The sequence below is a fragment of the Sorex araneus genome, chromosome 1 (assembly GCF_027595985.1).
Source record: "Sorex araneus isolate mSorAra2 chromosome 1, mSorAra2.pri, whole genome shotgun sequence".
NCBI lineage: Eukaryota > Metazoa > Chordata > Mammalia > Eulipotyphla > Soricidae > Sorex > Sorex araneus.
Window position 1 is genome coordinate 374,838,196 of NC_073302.1, and position 26,777 is coordinate 374,864,972.

Consider the following 26,777-nt stretch of genomic DNA (forward strand, 5'->3'; position numbering starts at 1 on the left):
TTCCCAAGAATTTCTTTAGCTATTCGTGGGGGCTTATTATTCCATATGGATTTTAGGAGCGCTTGCTCCATTTCTTTGAAGAATGTCAAGGGTATCCTTATAGGGATCGCATTGAATTTGTACAATGCTTTGGGGAGTATTGCCATTTTGACAATATTAATTCTTCCAATCCATGAGCTGGGGATATATTTCCATTTCTTCATGTCCTCTTTTATTTTCTGAAGTACCGTTTTGTAGTTTTCATTATACAAGTTCTTTACCTCCTTAGTTAAGCTGATTCCGCATACTCGAATTTTAAACAAAAATAAAATTATTTTAATTTTGAGTCAACTAATTTCTGTAGCAAAATTGTGACTTAAAAATCTTTATTTCTCATTCTCAAATGCCTTATGGAAACCTTGTCAAGTTAAAGGTCAAAGAGATAGTACATGTAGCGTAGAGTTCAGGTCTTGTATGCTGTTGACCAGTTTCATACTGCACTGCATATGGCCCCCTAAGCACTGCCAGGAGTGAGCAATTAGTACAGAGCCAGGAGTAAGCCCTGAGAACAGCTGGACATGGCCCCAAAACAAAAGAAAAAAATTGTATAGGGTTAAGGTTTGTATAAACTTATATAGATAACTAAGGCTTTTACAAATTTAAAATTTGATAGTACAAACATTGGTTCCTTGATTACAAATTGTATTGTAAATGCATTCTAAATGTAATGTTAGTATTTGTAGGATAGCATGGGGTTTGTCCTTGTTAGCTGCAGCTTGTCATGGTATTAGTTTCACCCTCACAATGTAGCTTGAAATAGTTTGCCTTATGCTTTACAGTCCATTAAATGTGGTGTGCTACTCTTGGTACTTAAGTTGGGTAGTGTATGAAATGTCGCTCAAGGAATTCTAAAATTTTAAATAGGGTGATACAGCTGGAGTCAACATTTTAACTGGATGGTGACTTTGGGGTCCGGAGGCATCTCTGCAGCATGTTGCTCTCTTTTGAGATTTATTTGTGAGTGTCTGGATCATGGCTATTAATGAGTCTATATGGTACCAGAGGCAGTCCATGGTGGTGACTGCAGGCTCCCAGAAGAACAGGGAGATGGGGGCTTGTAGGATAACACGGGGTTTGTCCTTTCAGCTTTGCCACAGGGAAGTTAGTTTACCTTAAAGCAATGTTCTTTCTGTATAGACACAGGAAGACAGTTAATTTTATGCTTTGTAACATGGGAGCTGATTGACTCCAATAATATTTACTCCCAGGCATCTGCTTTCTCAACTCAGTTGCCCTTAGTTCCTAGCACCCCAAAAGCAGGGTCCTGATGAGGGACCTAATCGACCCAGGGCAAGCTGTGACCTAGCCTGGAATCAAAATGGGCCAGACCAAAGTGCCACAATACTCAACTATAAATTGAGAGCATGGTCATAGACAAATGCCATCATTATCGAAAAGTAACGATGGGTCTAGTCCCCTGCTGGGGTTAGGAAGACTAACCTGGCCTTAGGACTGTGGTCTGGAATATATAGTGAATGTCCTCAGGAAGAACCAAGCTTTAATTTTGCTATATCTCTTACTGTGCGCATACAGAATGACATTGCTAGAAATTTTAGAAGTAAATTTACTATAGCTATTTAAGTGGATTACTAGCTGAGGAAGGAAGAAAGCAACACACTCTTGTTTGGATCCCACCCTTCAGTGGGTCTCCTAGTAATCTGGAGTAATCTCCTTAGATGAGATTTTGTTAATCTCCTAGAGAAATGGTCTTACCCCTCTTTGTTGATTTGTTAATGGTCAACCCACTTTTGTGTTCCTGCCCTATGTGATTGCTATATAAACTAAGACTGTAACAGAAGGAAAGGGGCAGAGGCAACAGAGAAGCAGCAGTGAAGACACAGGGGAGAGAAGACACAGAAATGGAGGAGAAGACAAAGGGGCAGAGGTAAGACAGAAGCAAGGAAAAGAGACAGAAGTGGAGAGAAGACACAGACAAGGCACAGGAGAATACACAGAGAGAGAAGACACAGAAGCAAGAAAGAAGGCACAGAAGCAGAGACAGAGAGAGGTTGGAAGAGACCAGAGGAGAGATTACAGAGGCAGAGATAGAGACATAGACAGAAGAGAGCATAGTGGCACACACAGAAGCAGAGCACAAGGAGGAACCATCCCGATGTGGTCTATACACAGAGGCTTAAGAGCACCGAACGCAAGTGGCGAGAGAGAGAAAGAGAGAGAGTGCCACCCTGAGAGCCCTCGAACAACAACAACACAACACAACATACATGATCTCCCCTCACGAGCGCGCATCTTTGTAATTTTTTACAAATAGTAATTACTAAAATGTATTTTTTGTGGAAATAGATATATACCACATACATATATACCATGTATATGTATATGTATGTGTCATATAGTTTATACCACTTAACATATATGGCCTATATGGGACATATTACAATAGATATCATTAGAGCAGATCCCTTGTTTAGCTTTTGTTCATGTGTTAAAATAGAGCAAAAGCTAATTATGAAATTACATGGAATAAAGATCTTTATTTATAGAACTTTAGTAGTATTTGTACTATTTCTTCTAAACTTAATATTAGACTATTTATAGTAATAGTCCTTCATTTCTTAACTGTTTCTTAATGAGTTCATCTCTCTCTCCTATTATGAAAATGTTTAGTTTCCTTCCTTCTAATTAATTGTTCTAAGTTTTGCTAAATCTATTTTTCATAGCTAAACTATTTAATGCACCCCTAGAATCCTCCAATAGTTCCCAATCAACCTTTTTGTTTAAATTGTATTTCTTTTGATGACTCTCTCATGCTTCCTATATCCTAACCTTTAATTTTAGCACTCACTGCAATATGTTCTTTGTGTAAGAAAAATCAGATTACTTAACTTATTCTTGAGCATATCCTGAACTTTTACCTTTTTTATGATCTGAAGTGTAGCCTTTAACCCTATTTTCTAAAGTAATCATCATAATTTATGGACTGCTTCAAATGTATTCTATTTTTTGGTACACTGATGAACTTTAGTATGAAAATTTTTATTTGTATGTATGACTCATAGATTTAAGTTCCTATTGTAATTTTTGTGCTCATCTGTTACATATTTCTTTATACTCATATTTGAATTGTCTAGTTTGTAAACTGTTTTTTTTTATTTTTCATAGCATGTAAGAGTTACATTTGGGGCTCTATGTCATGCTGACAGAGATCTTCAGAAAATTATCTTACAACAATGCTACAATTTTGTTTGTGTAAATGTAAGTAGTAAATATAATTAATTGCATTTGTTCTGGTTCTGTATTGATGTAATGTGGAAGATAATTTATTTTATTTAAATTAAATTTTTGTTATGTGAGGAGTTATTAAAATATGTTTGGATTTATTTTCTTTTGAAGTTGGGAAGTACCATCTTCTAACAAGCTTATCTCAGTTTTAAGGAGAGAAATTTGTTTTAGATAACATTTAAAATTTTTTGTTTTGTATGTGGTGTACAACAGGTAATAAGACATAAAATAGATGGGAGATTCAAATGTTAATAAGCATAACTTTTGCTACTTAAAATTGTGTAAAAATTAAAAATTATACTTGAAAAATATTTTGTTATCTTTCCCCTTGACTTAGCTTTTAGAGCACTTTTGAAACTCCTTTCATTTTTATTCTGTCCTTCAGATGATGACCTGTGATTTCCAAGAAACAGAAAAATTACTGAATACACTTCAAGAGAGTGATCTTTCCATTTTATATCCTGTTGTTGTTATTTCAGTAAGTAAATTTTTTCCTCATCAAACTTTTGTTCTCATTCTTGTAGCTCAATTTTACTGTCTGACAAATTTTTATTTAAATGAACAAACTGACCCCAAACCATGAGAAGCTGCTTTTTCTTTCATTTTAGACCTTGTTACAACTTACTATGACTTCTTTCCCTCATTATTGCAGTCATTTGGTTCAACAGGTAAGCTTGGAAAGAATTTTATTAAGTCTAGCAACCAATTTTATTTCAAGTGTTAACATCATAAGGTATATTGTGAGTTGATAATGTGCAAATGGCTTTTTATTTATTTTGAAGAGATTATGAGGATGCTACTGAACCAGAAACCTAGAAGCTTAAAACAATGAGAGGAAAATAACAAAATGGAAGAAAATATTATTACACAGTCGTCTGATCTCTGTACCATATAGAACAAAACTAGAGAAGTAACAGATGAAAAGAATTCTTAGAATAATAATCCATGAAAATTTTGGTGTGATGTTTTGTGAGAAAGACTGAATGTTCATGTTTACTGTAGGGGAATATACTTGTTTGGTCTGTGAAACTATGAAGCAAATGGGGGGGGGGTCAAAGTATAAAAGCAGAAAGGGAGAAAATCAGACCAGGTTAGCCAGACTCTGAGGAACGGAATCTGTAGTTTGTAGCATTTTGCTGTGGAAAGGAACTTCACACAGTCTCAAAAGGTCATTAGTCAAATTATCCATTGACAAATTATAAACTCTGGGCTATTTTATAATATGAAAATTCCAATAGTATAGAACTTTAATTCTTTTTAGGTGTTTATGAAAATCAAGGGGAAGTAGTGATGACAGTTTACTCTACAGATAACTCCAGATTGAGCAATATAAGTAGAAGCAAATTAGCCATTGGGCAAGATTTGAGTATTTTACTTAACTTGTATTTAGTATGTGCTCTAAACATAAGTTTCATGGTTGTTGCAAATTATAGAAAGCCAAAGTATCTACATTTGATACTTCAGATTCTCTTTATATCAACTAGTATGACCATTCTATCCCTTCATATTCAAGATACTGTTTCAAAGAGACAATAGAGGACCAGGAAGAGAACAAGGACTCAGTGACATAATCTCAGTTCATTGTTCAAGTTATTACACTGAGAATCCACTTCTTGAAAATGAGGCTAATAACCCAGTGTTGTGTTAAGGGTTAGCTGTTAGGAGAGATGAAGTCATGAAATTTGCTTATAAGTGGATAGACATGGAGAGTATCATGCTGTGTGAAATGAGTCAGAAAGAGGGACAGATATAGAAGAACTGCACTCATTAGTGGAGTATAAAATAGCATAACACAAGACTGACACCGAAGGACAATAGATAGAAGGGTCAGGAAGATTGCTCCATAGTTGGAAGCCTGCCTCACAAGTGGGCAGGGAAAAGACATCCGGAATAGAAAAGGGATCACTAAGAAAATGATGGTTGGAGGAATCGGTCAGGATGGGAGATGTGTGCAGAAAGCAGATAAAGGACCAAACATAATAATCTCTCAATATCTGCATTGCAAACCATAATGCCCCAAAGTGGAGAGAGAGTATGGGGAATATTGTCTGCCATGGAGGCAGTGGAAGGGTGGGAAAGGAGGGGTATACTGGGGATATCGGTGGTGGGGATGTGCACTGGTGGAGGGATGGGTGTTTGATCATTGTGTGATTATAACTCAGACTGATAGCTTATAACTATATCTTACAGTGAATCAATAAAATTAAAAACAATAAATTATAAAAAAAGGGTTCAAATGAAATCTTCCAATCTTTCCAACTGCAATGCAAAGACTTAATGGCAAAGTGCTGGCTCATTGATGCAATGCTCCTCTCACTTATAGTCAGGTTCCTCTTTTTTCCAATCCTGTGAAATGATTCAGGATTTCTTGAATCCCCCTAATCTGAATCTAGGTTTAGTCACACATTCTCTAGCACTCTACTGTTGTGGAAAACTTTCATCAAAATGCATTACTGTATTCTCAAACCTTACATAGTGAGTCTCATGTTATTTGTTTTGTGGAAAATAGAATTAAAAGACAAAGACAAAACGAAGTCTAGGTAAGTAATGTCACAGTAGGACGTGAAACTATATAAACAGATATGCATATGTAGAATGTGATTATATAAGAAAAACCACCCGTGCACACACATGTACATAACGTATTTAATTAAAAAGATGTTATACAAATTAGGGTGTTCAGAGTCTTTGGTGTTTCTACTTTATTTCTTTCAAAATCACTTTGCTATATGAAACGAATCAAAAAGAAACCTATAATGGGCGACTTTATACACACAAACACACATACACACACACCACACATAATCATTGAGTATGTAGCTTATTTCTAGTTCTTGACTATTGTAAATAATGTATATAAGTCTGCTATAATTTTAGGGGCTATAAGTTCTAATTAGTATAGTGTCATTGTATATTTTGGATGAATATCCAGAAGTAGATTAACTCAATGCTAATGGAATTCCTATTTTCAATTTTTAAAGAAATCCTTATATTACTTTCCATAATGACTGCACAAATATATAGTCACACGAGCTGTTTATAAGGGTATACTTGATTTCCTCATCCTTTTCAACACTTGTCATATCTTGACTTTTAGATAATCTTTATTTCACATGTGTGAAGTAATATCTCATTGTGTCAAACTTTTTATGTCTGTAATAATAACAATCATATTTTGTGTTTGACAATACACATGTCCTCCTTGGAGAAGTAGCACTTAGATCCTCAGCTTGTTTTAAAATCTGGCTTTTGTGTGTATGTGTGGTGTGTGTGTGTGCATGTATGTGTGTGTGTGTTCTAGTGTCTGTATGTGTTCTATAGTTCTTTGTATGTTTAGAATATTAACTCATCATCACGTGTATGTTGTGAAGAGATCAATGCAACAGAATGGGTTTTCACTTTGATGCAGTTATTTTTTCTGTGCAGAGGTATTTTCATTTGATGTGGCTCCTTTTTGCTATGCTTTGTTTTGTTGTGTCACACCCGGCAGTGCTAGACTCACTCCTGGCTCTAGGTTCAGTGATCCCTCCTGGTGGTGCTCAGGGAACCTTATCGGAAGCCAGGGATTGAACCCAGGTCAGTTTGATGCAAGACAAGCAACTTACCCGTTGGACTATTCCTCCGGGCTTCCTCGTAGTTTGTTTATTGTTTAGATAGTCTTGTTTTCACCAAGTTTTCTTTTTTTTGTTAGTGTTGAGAATGATTGAAGAGTTTTACCAATATTTTATTGTTACTGCTTTGTTTTGACAAATATTACTTAGTTCATTTAATTTTTTTGAATTAACATTTTATAAATGATTATATTAGGAATTAAATTTTGACAACTTGGACTGAAATCTCAGCATTAAAGTGAGGCAGTTTTACAAATACTCTGTGTTATTAAATCCTTATATATTATGAGGTCATCTGTAATCTTTTAACTCTGAGTATTTGGAAACATACTCAGATAACAAGTATACTTTTGTTGGTTCTAGACTTCTCTGACCTAGTTTTTAAAAAATATTTAATAGAGACTATTAGATAAGAGAATTATAAGTGATATTATTTTATTATTTTTATGCTTTTAAAATTATAAATATTAAATTTATAAATTTATGATTAAATTTAAAATATAAAAATATAATTATAAAATTATTAAAATCATAAAATTATATTTATGAGGAGTCTCATAACTACTCCTAATTTTACAAATGTAAGATTGTGAAGCAGTTATGTTTGAGAGTACTTTTCAGATGTTATTTCTGATACTGTTTGGCATACATATATATATTCAAGAAATCAAGTTTTTATTCTGAGTTGACTGACATGATTGCTGACCTTTTTATACATCTTCTACTAGCCTCTTTTCCAATCATTTTTCAGAAGAAATATCTGACAACTCCTGCTAGACATACTTTTATCAGCAAGGGATGTATCTATCTTACTATTTGCTACTCATACTTTTCCTTTTTTTGATATAAATTTTACTAAGTTTAAAATACTGTATGATTTTAGGAGTATTAGATATAACTTTATCTGGATTTTTTTTGTCAGGTGGGCATTTCTGACAGTGTTCCATGTTTTCTTCTGGTTTTGTGTTCAGAGTTTACTATTAGCAAAGCTTGGGGGTATCACAGAAGTTGTGAGGGATTGAACTGGGGTCAGCCATGTGCAAGGCAAGTACCTGAAATCCTGTAATCTCTGGTCCAATGGATGTGGCTTTTGACCTCCCTATGTTTTATGGACTCCCTGCACTCACTATCAACAGTCCAATGCCTAGATGCTAATAATCACCTCCACCATTCCTTTTTTTGTGTTAACCATTGTTTTTCACAAACTCTTAAAAACTTTTGTTTTGCGAGCTTGCTTTATTTGTATTCTACATTGAGTGAAACCATATGGTTATTGTCTTTCATTTCCCAACTTACTGCATTTAGCATAATCACTTCACGTTCCAGTTTTGTCATGACAAAAAGCATGACTTCATAGGTTTTAGATCCTGAGTAGTATTTCACTGAATATGTATACCACAGCTTCTTTATTCACTCATCCATTGATGGACACTTAGATTGCTATCTTGTTCATTATTTAAATAATGGTGAACAAATGTTTAGAAGGAAATAAAATAATGTGTTAATTATATTAGAATATACCAATATGTAAATATATAAAGTTCTGTTTTAAAACCATAGATTTTTTTTAACCTAAACTAAACAATGCCAAAAAAAAAATCTGATTCTATTTCTGCATCCTCCCCCTTCGGGTTTTTTGTTTTGAAATAAAATCTAAGAAGCTTTTTACCAAGAGATGAAGAAAGTTTTTATCTGGAAAAACTAAATAAATGAGACTGATTTCTAATCAGAATGACATGAAGCAAAATATAAAACACTCAAAAAGTACTTTTTCGTGTCCAAAACATAATAAGGATTTTGATCTTTCTGAATCAGGCAAAATTTCCTAAAAAAATTACTTGGCATGATTATGAGATTAGATAAGCATAACAGATTCATATAATAGGCAGCAAATAAAAGTTAAAGCCTCAAAGTCAAGAAGAGATTGATAACAAATGTAAGCAGAAGTTCAAACTTGAGGGCTGAGGCAAAGTTTTTAATTTTCTTTTCTCAATAGTTTATCATTTCTCCACAGCCCAGTGCAGTACTATTTTCCATATAACATGGTAATTATCCCAATAATTACGCAAACCTTTTACTTTTCTCTGAATGTGTAGACAATGATTTTATTGGTTCCTATTATAGATAAGAATCTTTTTTATGAATTTACTTTACCAAATAATTCCCATATGGAATTCTAATGCTTTGAAAAACATAAATCTTCAAAGTTCCTAATTTAGTTCTAGTTAGTAGGAAGTGGTTTATTGACATAGCAAATTCAAATATGTGATTTTTAAGATACTTCAAAATATTTAATATTTGAATATGTCAGCACATAAAAATATAGAGAAACACCCTCCTCTGACACTTGATACTTTCACATCTGGAGAAGTGGTCAGAGAGATGTAAATTGTTTCCAGAGGTTCCACAATTCACCAGTGACAGAGACAGGAACAGAATCAATCCAATGTGCAGTGTATCATATATACTTATTCTTTGTATGCTTTCAAGAATGTGTTAAATAATACAATAGGAAAAGATTAGAAATACACACATATATAACATATAATGTATTTAATATTCTTTCCCAATAAAAACCAAATGATATTTGAAAAAGCATAGTGATCCTTATTTTAACTGCTAATGACTTTTACTTTTACTTCAAAGAATATTTTACCTTAATTGAATTAAGTTATAGTGACCTGTTATCCTATTAAATTTCTTATCAAGTCCCAGATATGTATCTGCATCACATTTTGCTAAACTATTCTATGTTTTTCTAGTTAGTCCTATTGCTACAATAGTACGTAAAATGGGTTTTTATATAACAAGTTCTTATATAACTACAAATGAGAACTGACTACTGTGATTCTCCAGCCCACATATTGGGTTCATCTTTTATTGTGTATAGATCTCAAATTCCCAACTTATTTTTATTTCCTTATTTGAATATATTGTATGGTTTTGCATCTATGCTTAATAGTTTATAGGTATCCAAGGAAAAGTCTACATGTCAGTTCTATTTTAGACAAAAAATTGTAGCTCCTATTGCCAATGGGTTCTTTAACTTTTTCTTCAGAAAATTATAACATTGTTGTATGTTAAATTTTAATAATAATTTTATTTAGGATGCTCTAAAGTTTTTTTTCTTCTTCATGGTTATATGTAGATTCAGTTGCAGGAATGAGTTATTTTCACAGATTTAAAATGGTGTTATTTTTGTTTTGTTTTGTTTTGTTTTTGTAAGGGGGTGCACAGTTGACTGGTGCTCAACACTTACTCCTGGCTTTCTCCTCTCGTATTGCTTCTGGGAAGCTCAGGGCACCCCATTGGGTGTGGGGTATGAACCCAGGTCTAATGTGTGCAAGTCAAGTTCCTTTACCTGATGTATTAGCTCTCCAGTCACTCTACAGATGTTTTCTAAGATAGTTAAGTCTTAAACATGTCCTGCCAAAACCAGTAATAAAATATCAACAGATTTAATTATCTTTAGAACCTTTTGGAGTTTTAGTTATGAAGGAATTTAGTTATGAAGATCTGATGCAAAGATGCAGAATGATCAAGTTGTTGTAGGAAGTGTTGAATAGGAATAATTGACTGTTATTTTAAGTTTTAGGAGTTGTTTGGTTATGACTTAGTAGTTACTGAAATTTTGTTTTATGAAATGTGGAGATTTCCTCAAATTAATAGCTATTGGATGTGTAACTGATGGTGTTTAAAAAGTATTTCTCATAGGGCAAACATTCCATTATTTCCTATTTTAATAAAAATAGGTATTTATTTTTAGATAGAATGATCTAATAAAATATGCAAATAATGAATTCCAGAGGATTTCTCAAGTTTATTGAATACATTTCTATTGACTAAGCACAGGGTTTGGAGTAGATATTTTCCTGTTTAAAGTAGCTTATTGAACTTAGTCATATGAACAGAGTTGTTTGTGACTTTATTTGTCAGTACTGTCCCTGTAAATAAGTTTTATAAAATTTCACATTAAAATGCACAGCAGGGAGAATAAATGAAAATAGCCTTTTTGTTTGTCAGCTTACATTAATTTTAGTCCTTAAAAGAAAATTGCTGGTTCAGTCATTTAGGTTTTATGAACCTATGCCTGCAAATTTATTTTATTAGATTTTTGTTTTTGCTACTGGATATTATTTTATTCTTTATTTATTTTATTTTGGGGGAGCTACACCTGCAGTGATCTGGGGTTAGTAACAGTAAGTGCCCTTGGACTATTCCTATGTTGCTGGTGGAATGTGGAGAGGAACCTAGACTCAGACATGCAAAATATGTGCTCCAGCCCTTTGAGATATCTCCCCAGCTATGGGTTTATTCATTTTACTTATATATACACATGCACATATATAAATAAAATGAATAAACCCATAGCCGGAGAGATATACATATGCATATGTGTGTGTGTGTGTGTGTGTATACTTATATATATAAAGTTTTGGGGTCAAGCCTGTCAATGCCTACTGTGTAGTCGGGATCACTCCTGATGGTGATCAAGGGATCATATGCAGTGCCAAGGGTAGAACTGGAGTTAGTTATTCATAGACAAGCAACTTAACTCATGTACTCTGTCAGGCTCCTGGATTCTATTTTAACAGTAAGTTTGAGCTTATTTATGTTGTGTTATTTTTTATAAACATGAGACCAATATATTCTATTATTGCTTAACTTTTTTCAATTCATTCTTACTAATTGGCTTTCATGCATATTGAACATGTTTGCTTGTAGCACTGTAGCACTGTAGCACTGTTGTCCCATTGTTCATTGATTTGCTTGAGTGGCACCAGTAAGGCCTCCTTTGTGAGACTTGTTGTTATTGTTTTTGGCATATCTAATATGCCACAGGTAGCTTGCCAGGCTCTGCCATGCGGGAGGAATACCCTCAGTACCTTGCCGGGTTCTCCAAGAGGGATGAAGGAATCAAACCTAGGTCGGCTGCATGCAAGGCAAACGCCCTACCTGCTGTGCTATTGCTCCAGTCCATGTTTGTTTGTACTATTTAAAATTTATTTCATATAAAAGTTTAAAATTTACCGTAAACGTGGGCACAGTGGTTAAGAAGCTGAATCTGGAGTGTGGTTGAAGTGCAAATATTTACTTGATATGTCAAGTAAAAAGTATTCTGTCTGCCATTGCATATATTAATTTAAACTGATAAGGTTTCTTGTCTCTCTACTTTTGTTCCATTTTTTTGAGGGAGTTTTCCAAGCAATGCTCAGGGGGCCTGTCTGTCACAGTTGGTGGTAGTGAGCTTAGTGGTTTAATGCTAAGATCAAAAGATGTGAAGCTTCTGATTCAGGTGTTGAGGCATTGAGGAACACAGGGTAACCCTGGGAGCTGTAGGGATGCTGGGTGGGATATGTGGTGTTGAACTCAGATCCTGGCACCTGCACACCTTAATTTCTGATCACTAAGTACTTCTCTGGGTCTCAAATTCAGAATTTTTATCAACCCGTGTTCGATTCCTCCGCTTCTCACGGAGAGCCCGGCAAGCTACCAAGAGTATCGAGCCCACGCGGCAGAGCCTGGCAAGCTACCCGTGCATATTGGATATGCCAAAAACAGTAACAATAGGGGCTGGAGTGATAGCACAGTGGGTAGGGCGTTTGCCTTGCACGCGGCCGACCCGGGTTCAAATCCCAGCATCCCATATGGTCCCCTGAGCACCGCCAGGTGTAATTCCTGAGTGCATGAGCCAGGAATGACTCCTGTGCATTGCTGGGTGTGACCCAAAAAAGCAAAAAAAAATAAAACCAGTAACAATAAGTCTCTCAATGAGAGATGTTACTGGTGCCTGCTCGAACAAATCAATGAGCAACAGGATGACAGTGACAGTGACAGTGAAACAGAGTTCAGTGCCCCCTTATGGCATTGTTTTTTTTCCTAAAAACATTTTCTATACTAGTATAAGGTGTGAAGTAATTTATGTTTTTATGATCCTCTGGGAAAAGTATTCGCAATGCTCGCCTGTCCTTCGCCAACTACAAGACCAAGATGACTGCCCTCCGACGTCCCAATGGATCTATCACATCCTCCAGAAAGGCAATGGAGAAAATTATTCATGACTTTTACTTGGATCTCTTTGACAGCCATGTCCACCTGCACACATACCAAATTCCGCAGGATGGATATGTCGTTTCCAATGTTCTCCCTTCTGAAATCCGACACGCTGTTTCACTGGTAAAGACACAAACAGCACCTGGTTTGGACAAGGTCAGACCCAAACACCTGAAGAATCTGCTGCCAGTACTCATAAATACACTGGCCTGACTCTTCACATGTTACCTGTCTGAATGCAAGGTTCCGTCCCAGTGGAAAACCAGTAGGACCATTCTGTTGTACAAGGGAGATATCCACGACATTGGCAACTATCACCCAATCTGCCTGTTGTCTGTCATCTACAAGTTGTTCACTCATGTCATCCTGAATAGAATAGGCAGAACACTAGACGAAGGACAACCATGCAAGCAAGCCAGGTTCTGAAGAGGATTCAGCATAATCGACCATATCCACACAATGACCAAACTCATCGAAGTTTCGCGAGAGTTCAAGATGCTGCTCTATCTAACGTTCATTGACTTAAAGAAGGCCTTCAGTTCTGTTGAGACTGAGGCAGTCATCGAAGCCCCGGCCAAACAGGGTGTTCAAGCTCAGTATATCAAAATCCTTCAAGAGCTGTATTGTGGATTCACCACCAGGATCTCACCATTCTACAGGGAAGTGATCATTGATGTAAAGAGAGGGGTGCGCAAGATGATACCATTTCACCGAAACTCTTCAGTGCCACCCTGGAGAACATCATGCCTTCAATGAATTCCTATGCTTTAAAGATAGCAGTTTCTATTTTATTATTATATAATATTATATGCCAACTTCAAGAACGTCATGCGATGACTGCAATGGAAAGGAAAGGGAGTGAAAATAGAGGGTTGGCAACTACACCACCTTCACTTTGCTGATGACATCATTCTCATAACACCGGACATTAGCCAAGCGACACAAATGCTGGCCAACTTCGACCTCGAGTGTGGAAAGGTCGGATTGCAGCTGAATCTCAGCAAGACGATGTTCATGAAAAAGGAACTGGTCCCTGAAAGCTCCATTTGCTCTCAATGGAACGAACATCTCCGAATGCAGCAGCTATGTGTACCTGGATCGAGAAATCAACATGAGGAATGACTTGGTGCCAGAACTGCATAGGAGGAAGGGAGCAGCGTGGAATGCATTCAAGAGCATTGAAGAGGTGGTTAAGAGAACAAAGAACCTCCGACTCTGGGCACATATTTTTGATTTCACCGTTCTTCCTGTACTAACATATGCCTCAGAGACCTGGGCCCTATGCAAGCGGATGAGAATGCTATTAGGGTATCCCAAAGAGGAATCGAAAGAGCTATGCTGGGAATATCATGTCTCACTCAAGTGAGAGAAGAAATCCGGAGTTCTGACCTCCGTTGATGGTCAAAAATCAGGGATGCTGTCTCGTTTGTCAAGGCATCAAAAATCAGATGGGCCAGTCATGTAATGCGATTCAGAGATGACCATTGGCCTAGAGCTGTTACAAACTGGATTCCACAGGACATCAGAAGACCTCGTGGCTGCCCTCCCTCCAACTAGATGGTCAGATTTCTTCATCAAATCTCTGAATGAGCAATTTGAGGCTCTTTCTGTTCCTGGAACGGGCAGGTATCATTGGGCTATACTAGCTAGAGACAGGGATGAATGGAGATGTTACTGGCGCCCACTCAAGCAAATCGAAGATCAACGGGACTACAAGTGGTACAAGTGATGATCCTCCATGCATGCTCTCTCTATATATGCACACATACATAATATGTACATGTAAACATTCATAGGTAGCATTCATAGGTAGCTATAGTAGAGCAATTCATATAATAGCAATTATTTTAAATAGAAATCTGATACTATGATAATCCTATTTTGATCCAATTTTTAATTGTACTTTAATCCTTATTGAAGGTTGATTTTTTAATTTTCCTTGCATTTCTTCTTAATTTTATTAAATTAATAACTCAGTTTATTTCCCAGGTCTATTTTTGTATCCCCATCATTTTTATCTATCCAATCACCTTTACCATGTCCTATAATTACATTCAGTATATACTTGAAAAAAAGCAAAAGGGTGGAGTCCCATCTTTAAAAGCTAAACAGGCATTTTGGACAACACATTCTTGACAACAGAACCTGCCATTTATCAAACAGTGTTTATTAGACACAGCGGGAAAGTTTTCATTGTATGTGTTAAAAGGACAATCAGATACTAGCTATTAAAGAAGTGACATAAGACAGAAAAATTGTTTAACCATTGGCATTCTTGTTTTTTTATGTTTGTGGGATAACCCCGTGATGCTCAGCATTTACTTTTGGCTCTGAGCTCATGGATCATTCCTAGTAGGATCAGGGGACCATATGGAGTGTGCGGAAAGCAAACCCAGGTCAGCCCCGTGCAAAGAGGGTGACTTACTTACTGTACTATTGCTCCAGCCTCTGAAGTATTTTCTTTTAGAGAATTCTTCCATTCCCGGAAATCTTGCACAGCCTCCTGATTGGTCATCTAGAAGTAGTTCTTCACATAATCAATGAATTTGATTTTCACTTTGGGGAGAAATCCACTTTTTTCTGTACTTGCTTGCATTTTTGCTTTACTGTCTTCTACAGCTTTGAGTCTTTTTGGTGTTTTAGGAGTTTTCTCTTGTTATTTAAAGGATTAACATTTTGATCTTGATGTTGATGTTTTCATTCTAGTTTGCCATACATTTATGTGTAATGTTTAAAAGTTATCACTTGTCGTCCCATGTTCATCCATTTGCTCCAGTGGGCTCCAGTAACGTTTATATAATTATAAAAGTTATAGTATGACTTAATTTTACTGATATTTGTTTTATTTTCTGGGATTTTAAAGCTTATGTTCCCTTAAATACTTAGATACTGGTATGGTTGAATGTGTAAGTATTGTCATAATAATCTAATGAAAGTATTGGGAAACTATATTAGAATATCACAGGGCTGGTTAAAATCCACTGATACATCTGTGAATTCTCAAATTTGTATGTATATAAATATACATACATTTATGTAAAGAAATGTACCTGGCTCCGGGCACATCTTTTTGACTCCACTGTTCTTCCTGCACTAACACACGCCTCAGAGACCTGGGCCCTATAAAAACAGGATGAGAACCCTATTCAGGTATCCCAGAGAGGAATCGGAAGAGCCTTGCTTGGAATATCACTTTTCACTCAAGTGAGAGAAGGAATCCGGAGTTCTGACCTCTGTCGACAATCAAGAATCGGGGATGCTGTCCCATTTGCCAAAGTGTTGAGAATCAGATGGGCTGGACACGTAATGCAATTTAGAGATGACCGCTGGACTAGAGCTGTTACAGACTGGATTCCATGGGACATCAAAAGATCGCGTGGCCACCCACCTACGAGATGGTCAGACTTCTTCGTCAAAACCCTGAACGAACAGTTTGAGGCTCTTCCTGTTCCTGGAGCGAGCAGATGCCATTGGGCTACACTAGCACGGGACAGGGACGCATGGAGACGTTACTGGTGCCCGCTCGAGCAAATCGAAGATCAGCAGGATGACAAGTGATACATATATATTTATAGGTCTTGTGAGAGATAATTAGAATTTTTGTTTTTAAAATGAAGTGAGTTTGAGATAATGGAAACACTGAGGTTCTTGCTTATTCATTGCATGTTCAGCTATGAATGTGTATTTATTCTCTTCCTATTTTGAGATTTACCCCTATTACATACACCAATTCTCACAATCTTTTTTAAAAAACATGGCTTGTCATTGCATATTAATAATATAAAGATATTAGTGTTGAAAATAACTTTTATTGAATGTTTAAATAATGAGTCACCTTTCTTTCCTTTTAAAATAAATGATCTCATTTAATTCTCACATTGAGCCCAGAAGTTGATTATCATAGATACTATTATTCTTATCAAGAATAAGATTTATGCTCATTTCTTTTTGTGCCACATGTTGTTTGTAGGGAATGTAAAATCTTGTCCTTTGAAAAAATAAAATCATATTGTTAGAGGAAAAATGAAATCTTTAAAGAATTTATTAGAATGCTGTCATTTTATAAGAGATAACTCAAGGGGTTTTCTTTGTCTGCATAAGTCATAAGTACTTTATATTGAGGTTGACAAATTCTTTTGAAATACCAGGAAGTAAATACATTGGGGTTTTTGTTTTGTTTTGGTCACTAAAGTCTTTAAATCAACTATTTCACTTTGATTTTATATTGTCACAGAAACAACATGTGAACGTATGAATTTAATTCTGTTTCAATAAAACGTAGCACAGTAGTCCCGTTGTTCATAACGTCTCCATTGTGAGACTTGTTGTTACTGTTTTTGGCATATTGAATACACCATGGGTAGCTTCCCAGGCTCTGCTGTGCGGTGGGATACTCTCAGTAGCTTGCCAGGCTCTCTGAGAGGAAAGGAGGAATCGAACCTGGGTCGGCCATGTGCAAGGCAAATGCCCTACCCACCGTGCTATCGCTCCAGTCCTGAGCAATGTAAAATAAATTATCTAGCATCTGCCCCTGGCAGGCACGCTTGAATGGTGATGGGAAAATTCAGGCAAAATATAATGCCCAAAAAGTAGAGAGAGAGTACTAGGGAAATTGTCTGCCAAAGAGGCAGGTTGAGGACTGGGATGGGAGGTGTGATATACTAGGGTCACTGGTGGTGGAAAGTGTGCACTGGTGGAGAGATGGGTGTTCAATCATTGTATGACTGAATCTCAAACAGGAAAGCTGGGGCTGGAGTGATAGTACAGCAGGTAGGGCTTTGCCTTGAACATGGCCAACCCAGGTTTTATCTCTGGCATCTGATATGTCTTCCCAGTACCACTAGGAGTAATTCCTGAGTACAGAGCCAGGAGTAACTCCTGAGCATCACTGGGTGTGACCCAAAAAGCAAAAGCAAAACAAAACAAAACAAAACAAAACCCTAAAATCTTTGTAACTGTATCTCACGGTGATTCAATAAAAATATATATTAAAAAAATAAAGCATGAATGATGACTCCATCAAGGGTCACAATAAAATGTAATTTCTTTAAAAATAAGCAGAATAATGAAGAATGTAAAATAACATATTTTTTAGTACTAAAAAATACCTTCCACCAAAAAATGTTCTTTCCTGGGATGGAGAGATAATACTGTGGTAAAGTGCTTACCTTGCATGCACCTGACCCGACTTTGATCCCTGGTATCCCATCTGGTGCCCCAAATTCTTCTAGGAATAAGTTCTGAGTATAGAGCCAGGAATAATCCCTGGGCATTGATGGGTGTGACCCCAAAACAAAAACAAGACATGCTCTATTGTGCAAAATTATTATTCAAGTATCATGACAAAAGAAAAGCTTCCCCAGATAATCAAAAACTAATTGAACTTACCACCACCAGATCTGCACAAGAATTTCTGAAAGAGTCCTTGTAGAGGAAAGGAAAACCAAAGGATCATTATACCTCAAGCATAGGAATAAATACATATAATGAACCAGAAACACAAAAGAAAATTTGTCAATAACAAAACATCAAATGGTAGTGGGAATAAGATAGAATCACTTTAAGATATCAATCAGTACTAGCACAGAAAGTTTTTTTTTTGGTTAAAGACATCGAAGAGGAAAAATGTGACATTGAGAAAATAACGAGGGAAAAAAACATTAAAATGAAGAACATATGGGAAAAAATAGAAACATAGAACAATTTGAATAAAAAATGACAGTGAGCCTAATATATCAATAATCACACTAAACACTGTTGTCTGAAGTCACCAACCAAAAGAAACAATGGTTTGTTTGATTAAAAACAGAAGATGCACCAATACTGTGCATACAAGAATCACTCAGTTACAAGTGTAGACTCAGAATATAAGATTGGGGCAAGGTGTCCCAATGTAATGATTCAGAATAATGGGAATAGATTGCTATTATCAAATATGACATAATTATATTCAAAAACCAGGCAATGAGACAAAGAGAATACTATATAATTATCAAAGGGTCAATCCAATTAGCAGATATAATTATAATCATTATTTATGCACTCACAATGGAGGCACAAAGTAAAACACTTATTAGTAGTCCTCTATGGAGACATTGACTGTCACTGTCATCCCGTTGTTCATTGATTTGCTCAAGCGGGCACCAGTAACGTCTCCATTGTGAGATTTGTTACTGTTTTTTGGCATATCGAATAATACATCACAGGTAGCTTGCCAGGCTTTGCCGTACAGGTAGGATACTCTCGGTAGCTTGCTGGATTCTCTGAGAGGGATGGAGGAATCGAACCCAGGTCGGCCGTATGCAAGGTAAACGCCCTACCCACTGTACTATCGCAAAATTGAGGTATCACAACCACCACTTGCATTATCTGAATCAAGAATTACAAAGGAGAAATGTCAAAAATTTTGTCAACTAACGTAATTGATGAAAAGGATTTTATAGACATATTATAGAAATGTCTGTCCTCAAAAATTGAACACTAGGGGGCTGGAGGGATAGCACAGCAGCTAGGGCGTTTGCCTTGCATGTGGCCGACCCAAGTTCAATTCCCAGCATCCCATATGGTCCCCTGAGCACCGCCAGGAATAATTCCTGAGTGCAGAGCCAGGAGTAACCCCTGTGTATCGCCAGGTGTGACCCAAAAAGCAAAAAAAAGAAAAAAAATTGAACACTTGTTCAACATACTTCTATATAATGCTGGAGTCAATAAAGATATAAAATGTAAAGAATAATATTACCTTGAAAATAATAAAAGAATAGTTAAAGAATGAATTACAAACTTATGTGATATAGCAAAAATATATTGAAAGGGAAATAAATAGCAATAGAGGCCCACATTGCTAAAGAATAATCTCAAATAAACAAGTTCAATTTCTACTTGAAGGAACTTGAAAGGATGAATAAATAGTATCAGAAAATTAGCAAAAGGGATTACAGAATAAAAATTATAACAGAAATAAATAAATTAAAAACAAAAAGACTATACAAAAGATCAATGAAACTAAGGGTTGTTTTCTGAAAGAAAAAATAAAACTAATAAACCCTTCAGTAGGTTCACCAAGGGAAAAGAATCATGATTAAAGTTCTGAGAGAGATGATTTTAACAATATTATTCCAGAAATACAAAGATCATAATTTTCATCATATGCAAATAAGTTGATTGACCGAGAAGTATTTAACAACTTTTTATAGTCATGCAAACTTTCAACAAATACATGTCAATTTGAATGCAATAAAACATTAAGAGAATTATTTTTCAAAACCACATGAGATTTATCTCAGGGATGAAGGGTTGTTCAATATGTGTAAATAAACTAATATACTATATAAACAAAAAGATAAAAATTGCATGATCATGTCAATAAATGCTAAAAAGATATTTTAAGTGCTCAACATCCATTTATGATCAAAATCTCAATGAGATGGGCCTAAAAAGATACAAAACTCAGCATAATAATGGAGTACAGACAAGTCTATAGCAAACAATACTCTATGGTGGAAAAGCTAAAAACTTTCTCTTAAGTACCAGAAGCAAGAACAAAATAAGAATGCCAAATCTTACAACTACTATACAAAATAGTTTTGAACATGTTACCTAGAGCAATAGGGAAAAACGAAAGAAAGAAAAAAGAAAGAAGAGGAATTTGGATTTTTGAAAGATAAAACTTATGCTATTTGCAGATATTATCACATTATATAAAAGCCTGAGTACTTCTCCCCAAATTACTAGGAATGATCCAATAAAGAAGAGATTATTTGGGTACAAAATCAATAGACATGAAGAAGTGAAAATTAATAAAACAATTCTATTTATAGCTTCATTAAAAAGATAAAGTACATAGGAATAAATGTAGTAAAGTAGCCAAAATATGTAAGCTCATTGTCAATGAAATGGGAAAGGCATCCCATGTGAATCTGTGCCTTTGGGACAAAATGTGTGGAAATTGAGGTTGGTTTTGCTAAGCAAGGAAGTAAAAGACAATTACCACATGTGCACTCCAATTTGGAGTGTAAATCACTAAAGCGAATTAACTGGCAAAACCCAACAAAAGTAACTCCTAGTGTTGGAGAAAACGTGCTGGTTATCAGAGCAAAAGAGAGATAGTTGGGAGGAATGTATTTACCAAGAATATGTCTTTTTGTGATAGGCTGGTAGAGGAACTTTCTTCCATCTCTGTTTTTATTGCTGTGCCTTTAAAATCACTAATATCTTCTGCACTATCTGGTCTGTTCTTAATCCTCTCATGTGTATGTATGTGTATATGTTCTCAGATGTCTTTATTTCTAGAAGTTATGGTTAGTGTATTTTGCATTCCTCATTTCTCTCCTGAATATATTCAGTCTATTGTTATTTTGGCGGGATATTGGGCTATATTTTTATTTTTGTGGTTCGTATTCCTAGCTATATGCTCAAGAATTGTTTGGGGGATCATGTGGTGCTAGGGATTAAACTGGAGTAAGCCATGTGCAAGGCCTGGCTTAACTCTGCCCTCCATATGGGTTTCTTAACAAATACAACAGAATTTTAACGATTATTTTATGTAACTATTAGTTTCCATATCTATGTGTTATGAATTGATTTTTGAATTTTATTTTCATGTATCTATTTCAGATTAGCTGCTCAACATTGCAAATTTTGCACTGTTTAATGTAGAGTATTTTGCTATTGGTATCAATATATTTGTACTTTAAGATGCAGTTATAAACAGTTTGATAGTTCTAGCTATATTTTTAGGAGTTTTTGGTGAGATTGAGATTAATACACATAGTAAGCACTAATTATTTCCTATAATTGAGATAAAGTCCTTTGTAGTCTTCACCTTATTCCCTTAAATTAAGATGTTTTCCAGTCTATGTGTAAGTTATCTTTTTGACATACTACTTTCAATATTCTGTCTCTATCTTTGGATTTTGTCATTTTGAGTATAATGTGTCTTGGAGTTTGCCTAACTGGGTCTATGTTCACTGGGAAACTCTGACCTCTTGGATCTCTGTGTCTGTAATCCTCAACTCTTGGAGTTTGTTATCAGTGAATTATTTCTTTCTGTTTATCATATTTGCCTTCCTGTTCTTCAGGGACTCCGATGATTCTTATTTTGTTCCTCTTGAACTATTCCCATAGTTCTCTAGTAGGCCCTTTGTTTCTTTCCTATTTTTCACTTTCTGTTGTTTCCTCTTAGTTTCCTCCTCGTCTTGAAGCTCCACAGCTTTTGCTCAGCTTCTGCTATTCTGCTGTTCAGAGCTTCTGTTGGCTGTCTTATATTATCACCTTGCTCTTAGTTTCTGTCATTTCTAACTGTAGTAGCTTTTTAATTTCGACTCATATTTTCAGGTGCTTTGCTGATTGTGTTGTCATTTCTTTGAACTCATTGAACACCCTCATCACAGTGTCATTTAAGACACTGAGAGTTTATTGGTATTGTTTAGTACTTCATTGATAGTTTTATTGCTGATGGATTTTAGTGGGTTTCTACGTGTTTTTTTCCATTGTTTTTCTAGTATTCTTGTGATGCTTGGAGTGAGTTTTTGGACTTAACTCCCTGGAAAGTGGTAAGGAATTAGCTAGAAGTTGCAGTCTTTTCTGTGATCTCACAGAATGACAGGAAGAATAAATGTGAGCAGCATATAACTTGTTGAACAGATCTGTCTACTTCAGGGGCTGTGATGTGGACCCTTACTATGATGTAAGTTGGATGTGGAGGCTGCTGGGACCCACCCAGGGGGGAGGGCTTCTTCAGAATAGGTCTAATGATACCAGCCAGAGGCAAACCTCACCTGGGATGATGGAGTAACAAAGCAGGTCAGCTTCCAGTCTGTTTATTGTTACTACTTCTATTTTTTATGGTGAAAGTGCATTGGACACCTTTCTTGTTAATTTATGGAGGTGCATTTGCCCCTTCCCCCAGCTTCAAATTCTTTCCTCAAATATGTATTTTAATTTGAACAACTTCAGACTCCTTTAGAGCTCCCTTCTGGCACTCTGCTTGTAAGTGCCCATGATCATTCTCTCCTTAGACTCTTAAACTTATATTTTCACCAAGCATGATCCATGTCTGGAAACCATTTTAAGGAAGTAAGTTGGGTAAAATATTGGGCTTCCCTTAATTTTTTTTTCTATGCTCAGGGATTCCTTTGTTGTTAAGTTTTTGTTTTTTCCATGTCTCGATAAACAGATAAATCTGATTCCTCTTGTTCCCACTTGGAAAGAAACTTTGGTATTTGCCCATTTTGTTAAAAAATGTATTTATATAAACCAAAAAAATCCTCTATTTTATTTCAAATACTATATAGTTTTATCTATTTGAAATCTAATTTTTCACAGCAGAATTTTTAAGGAGTAACCTTTAGATTGTCTGTTTGAGTTTTTGGGTCACACTTAGCTCAAGGCTTTCTTTTGGCTCTGCACTCAGGAATTAGTCCTGGGAGTGCTCAGTAGTCTATATGGAGTATAGATGATCAAATGGGTCCGGGGCATGCAAGGCAAGCAACCTACCTACTTACTATCTCTCCAGCCCCAGTTACATTTCAGAAGGAAACAAAATATGCAATAGAGACATTAAAATTTGTCATCAACAACAAATGAATTATTATTTGACCAGCAGTGATATGCGGTGTTGTACACTGGCACTTTCTGCAATGATAACCTTTTCTATATCTATAATTTTGTGTATGGTATTTATTTGTTAACTATAATTACGAGTAGTTGAGGAGGTGTGGCTTCTGGATTTTTTTTCTAAATTTTAATATATTTGAACTTAAATAACCATTGAAATACATTTAATGTAAGTAAACATTAAGTGTCAATAACCATTTTAGTATTGAAGTTTTAAGCCATGTAATTTTTTTGACCACCCATGATATTGTGTCAGTTTGTTTCTCCTATTGCACGCTGTAGATTTTAATTTTCTTGGAAAAGTTTTATTTTTGAAGAAAAGCATGCATTTACTTGTAATAAAAAATAGGCCAACTCAGCAAATCACCAATGAGAGTATTGTGATTTAAATTATTTTTTGGTATTTTAATTTTCTCTGAGATTGATTTTAATATCTTCTTAAATTAGGACAGATTTTATTTTTGTCTGTGTATTATTAGATAAATTTAATAGAAAGTTATTGTAGGGAAACATGCATAAGTTATTTTTATGTTTATTGCTTTTGGTTGATTTTTCCAATAATGAAATAAATGGGAGTATAAAATGTTACAAAGTTATTATTAATTCCTAAGGTTACCAAATATTTTTTAAATTATTAAATAATTACTAAGGCCATTAAATAAAATTTACTATATTTAAGAGAAGGCCCAGGATGAACTGTCAGCTGTGCTAACTTGAATTCCATATGCATTTTGATACCTGCATTTTGATCACTTTAGCAATGTCTTTGACGCATCTGGCTTTCACTTTGAAAATCCATATCCTTCATATTTTAAAAGCTTTAAAAATTATTTTGCATTTTAAATATTATTGAAATTTATTTTCAAAATGCACTTACAAATACACTTGAATAAAATCCTAATAATTATTCTTATAAACTGAAAGTACTTTAATGAAATTTGCAGTGAATGACATAAATACATGTGATATCTTTATTTGTGAAATTCTAACACTGTTGCACTGTTGTTCATCTATTTGCTCAAGCGTGCACAGGTAACGTCTCCATTGTGAGACTTGTTGTTACTGTTTTAGGCATATCGAATATGTCACAGGTCGCTACTCAGGCTCTGCTGTGCAGGTGGGATACTCTCGGTAGCTTGCTGGGCTCTCTGAGAGGGATAGAGGAATCAAACCCGGGTCGGCTGCATGCAAGGCAAATGCCCTACCTGCTGTGCTATTGCTCCAGTTCTATTTGTGAAATAAAAACATTATTTTCTTTTTAAAAGTTATTATATCCATCCATATATTTTGTGATAATATTAACAGCTATAGATTGATTAAGCTTTAAAAAATGTATCACATAAAATAAAAATTTGGCAAGTTTCCAAAATATAAGAAGTACACATTAGGTGAAAAATCACATACATGCATATTTTATTAACTTTTTATATTAATAGCTTAATTTCTGACTTTTTTCTCAGAAAAAAACAAATAACTGTAGGGTTATGTTTATATTGAATAATGCTAGCTAGTATTAAACTAATACAACATTGACAAAGTTATGTTCTCAGTGGAGAAAGTACCTTGTGAAATAATTAGGAAAAATGGTTTATTTTTAAGTGAGTTTATTTAGTTTTTAGATGTTTCAAAGTAATGTTATGTTTCTCTATTGACTTTTTAATGTGAGCTTCTGGTTGCATTACTTGTTTCTTTGATCTCTTAAATAAGGATTGAAAACAAAATGTGTACACAAACAGCATTTGTACTGATATTATAAAACATTTACTTCTAAATCTTTTGAATCAATAGAAGCACTAAAATCTTTTGTATGGTTAATGTTTTAATGCAAAAGACAATTTATTTTATTTACTACCTTTTGTTGAATGCTATTATTTCTCAACCTACTAGTTTTGATGGCATTTTATTTTGTTAAGATTTACAAATGAGTTTTTAAGCATTTACTCTAAGTTTCCATGATAGTTTGTAACTTAATTAGCTTCTATTCATCAGAATTATAAGTTGAATTTCATGATGGCATTGATTTAAACTTGTTCTAAAATGAAGTGGCTCAATATTAAAAGTTGATTCTTTTTTCTTTTTAAAGTACAATTCATTAAATTACAGTAATTTTTGTTAATGGAATCTAAGTCATTTATAAATAATTGAAGTGAGATGAAAGATTTTCTAAATCTTTTAAATTCTTAAGATAAACTCTTACTTTGATCTTAGTATTGGCCCTTTTCATCAATGATTAGATTTCCCTTATACTTCTTTGAGAGGTGATGGTTTGAAGATTTGGGCTAAATTTACACAATTTATTTTTCTGTACACATATGTAGATAATTTTGCAGTATCTAGTGTGTGGATATAGAGAACCTCTGGTCTATCTACCCATTTTTTTTCTAACTTAATTATTTGATAATTACCAGAACTTTAATTTTAAGTATCCTTCCTTCTACTCTGGTGGTCATTAAGCAAGCAGTGCAGTATTTGGATATATACTTAAGCTTTGCAAATTGATTTGCTTCTTAGTAAAATAAACAGAGTCTATTTCCCTCCTACCATGAATCCTAACCCTCTTCTCAGCACCTCTTGGGAACTTGGACTCTGGAATGAGACGGAAGTGTTAAATGTGGAGTGGTGGGGCATTCTTGATGTTTTAAACAATAATTGTTTCAACAATAATTATTGTTCTTTAATTAATATACCTGTCCTTAGGGGCAAGTGAAAATTGTATTTTAAAATATATATATATATATAAACTGGGATTCATCTGGGACCAGGGATATATTAAATGGTTACTAGACAAATATAAAGCATGTGTAGAAGTGAATGTTGGACATGAGGCATAGAGAGCCTTTTCCAAACTCTCAGTACTAGAAACCTCGCCCACCCACAAAGCCATGAAACTACCCACATGTTAAATGTTTAAGCAGTTTATTGGTTTATATGAGGGAATTTACTACCTTCAAAAAGTGAAACTTCTTTATGAGGGTAGGGGGAAATGGGAAGATATACTTACCTTTTTTGTGTAAGGCATAAAAATCTTTAGAGATAGCATCCTGTTGGGAAGTACTGTTTTTACTACTATTTTTATTTAGCAAATTAATGAATATTTCGAGAAGAAATTAAATCATATCTCTCCGGTGTGGGGTACTTTTAAGTGAATCTACAGAATGAAATGTAAACTAAATGTTTTGCTAATTTATTGGAAGAAGGCTATTTATTTGTTTAATT

General features: G+C 35.0%; 1 protein-coding gene across 3 annotated transcripts in view; it reads left to right on the forward strand.

The window, feature by feature from the left end:
* CRPPA (CDP-L-ribitol pyrophosphorylase A) overlaps positions 1-26,777 on the forward strand; it is a 291,157-nt gene that overhangs the window by 140,432 nt on the left and 123,948 nt on the right. For all 3 annotated transcript variants that reach the window (XM_055137285.1, XM_055137286.1, XM_055137287.1), the window contains 2 exons: positions 3,163-3,255; positions 3,668-3,760. In XM_055137285.1, the coding sequence (XP_054993260.1) occupies positions 3,163-3,255; positions 3,668-3,760 (186 nt within the window). The remainder of the gene's footprint in view (positions 1-3,162; positions 3,256-3,667; positions 3,761-26,777) is intronic.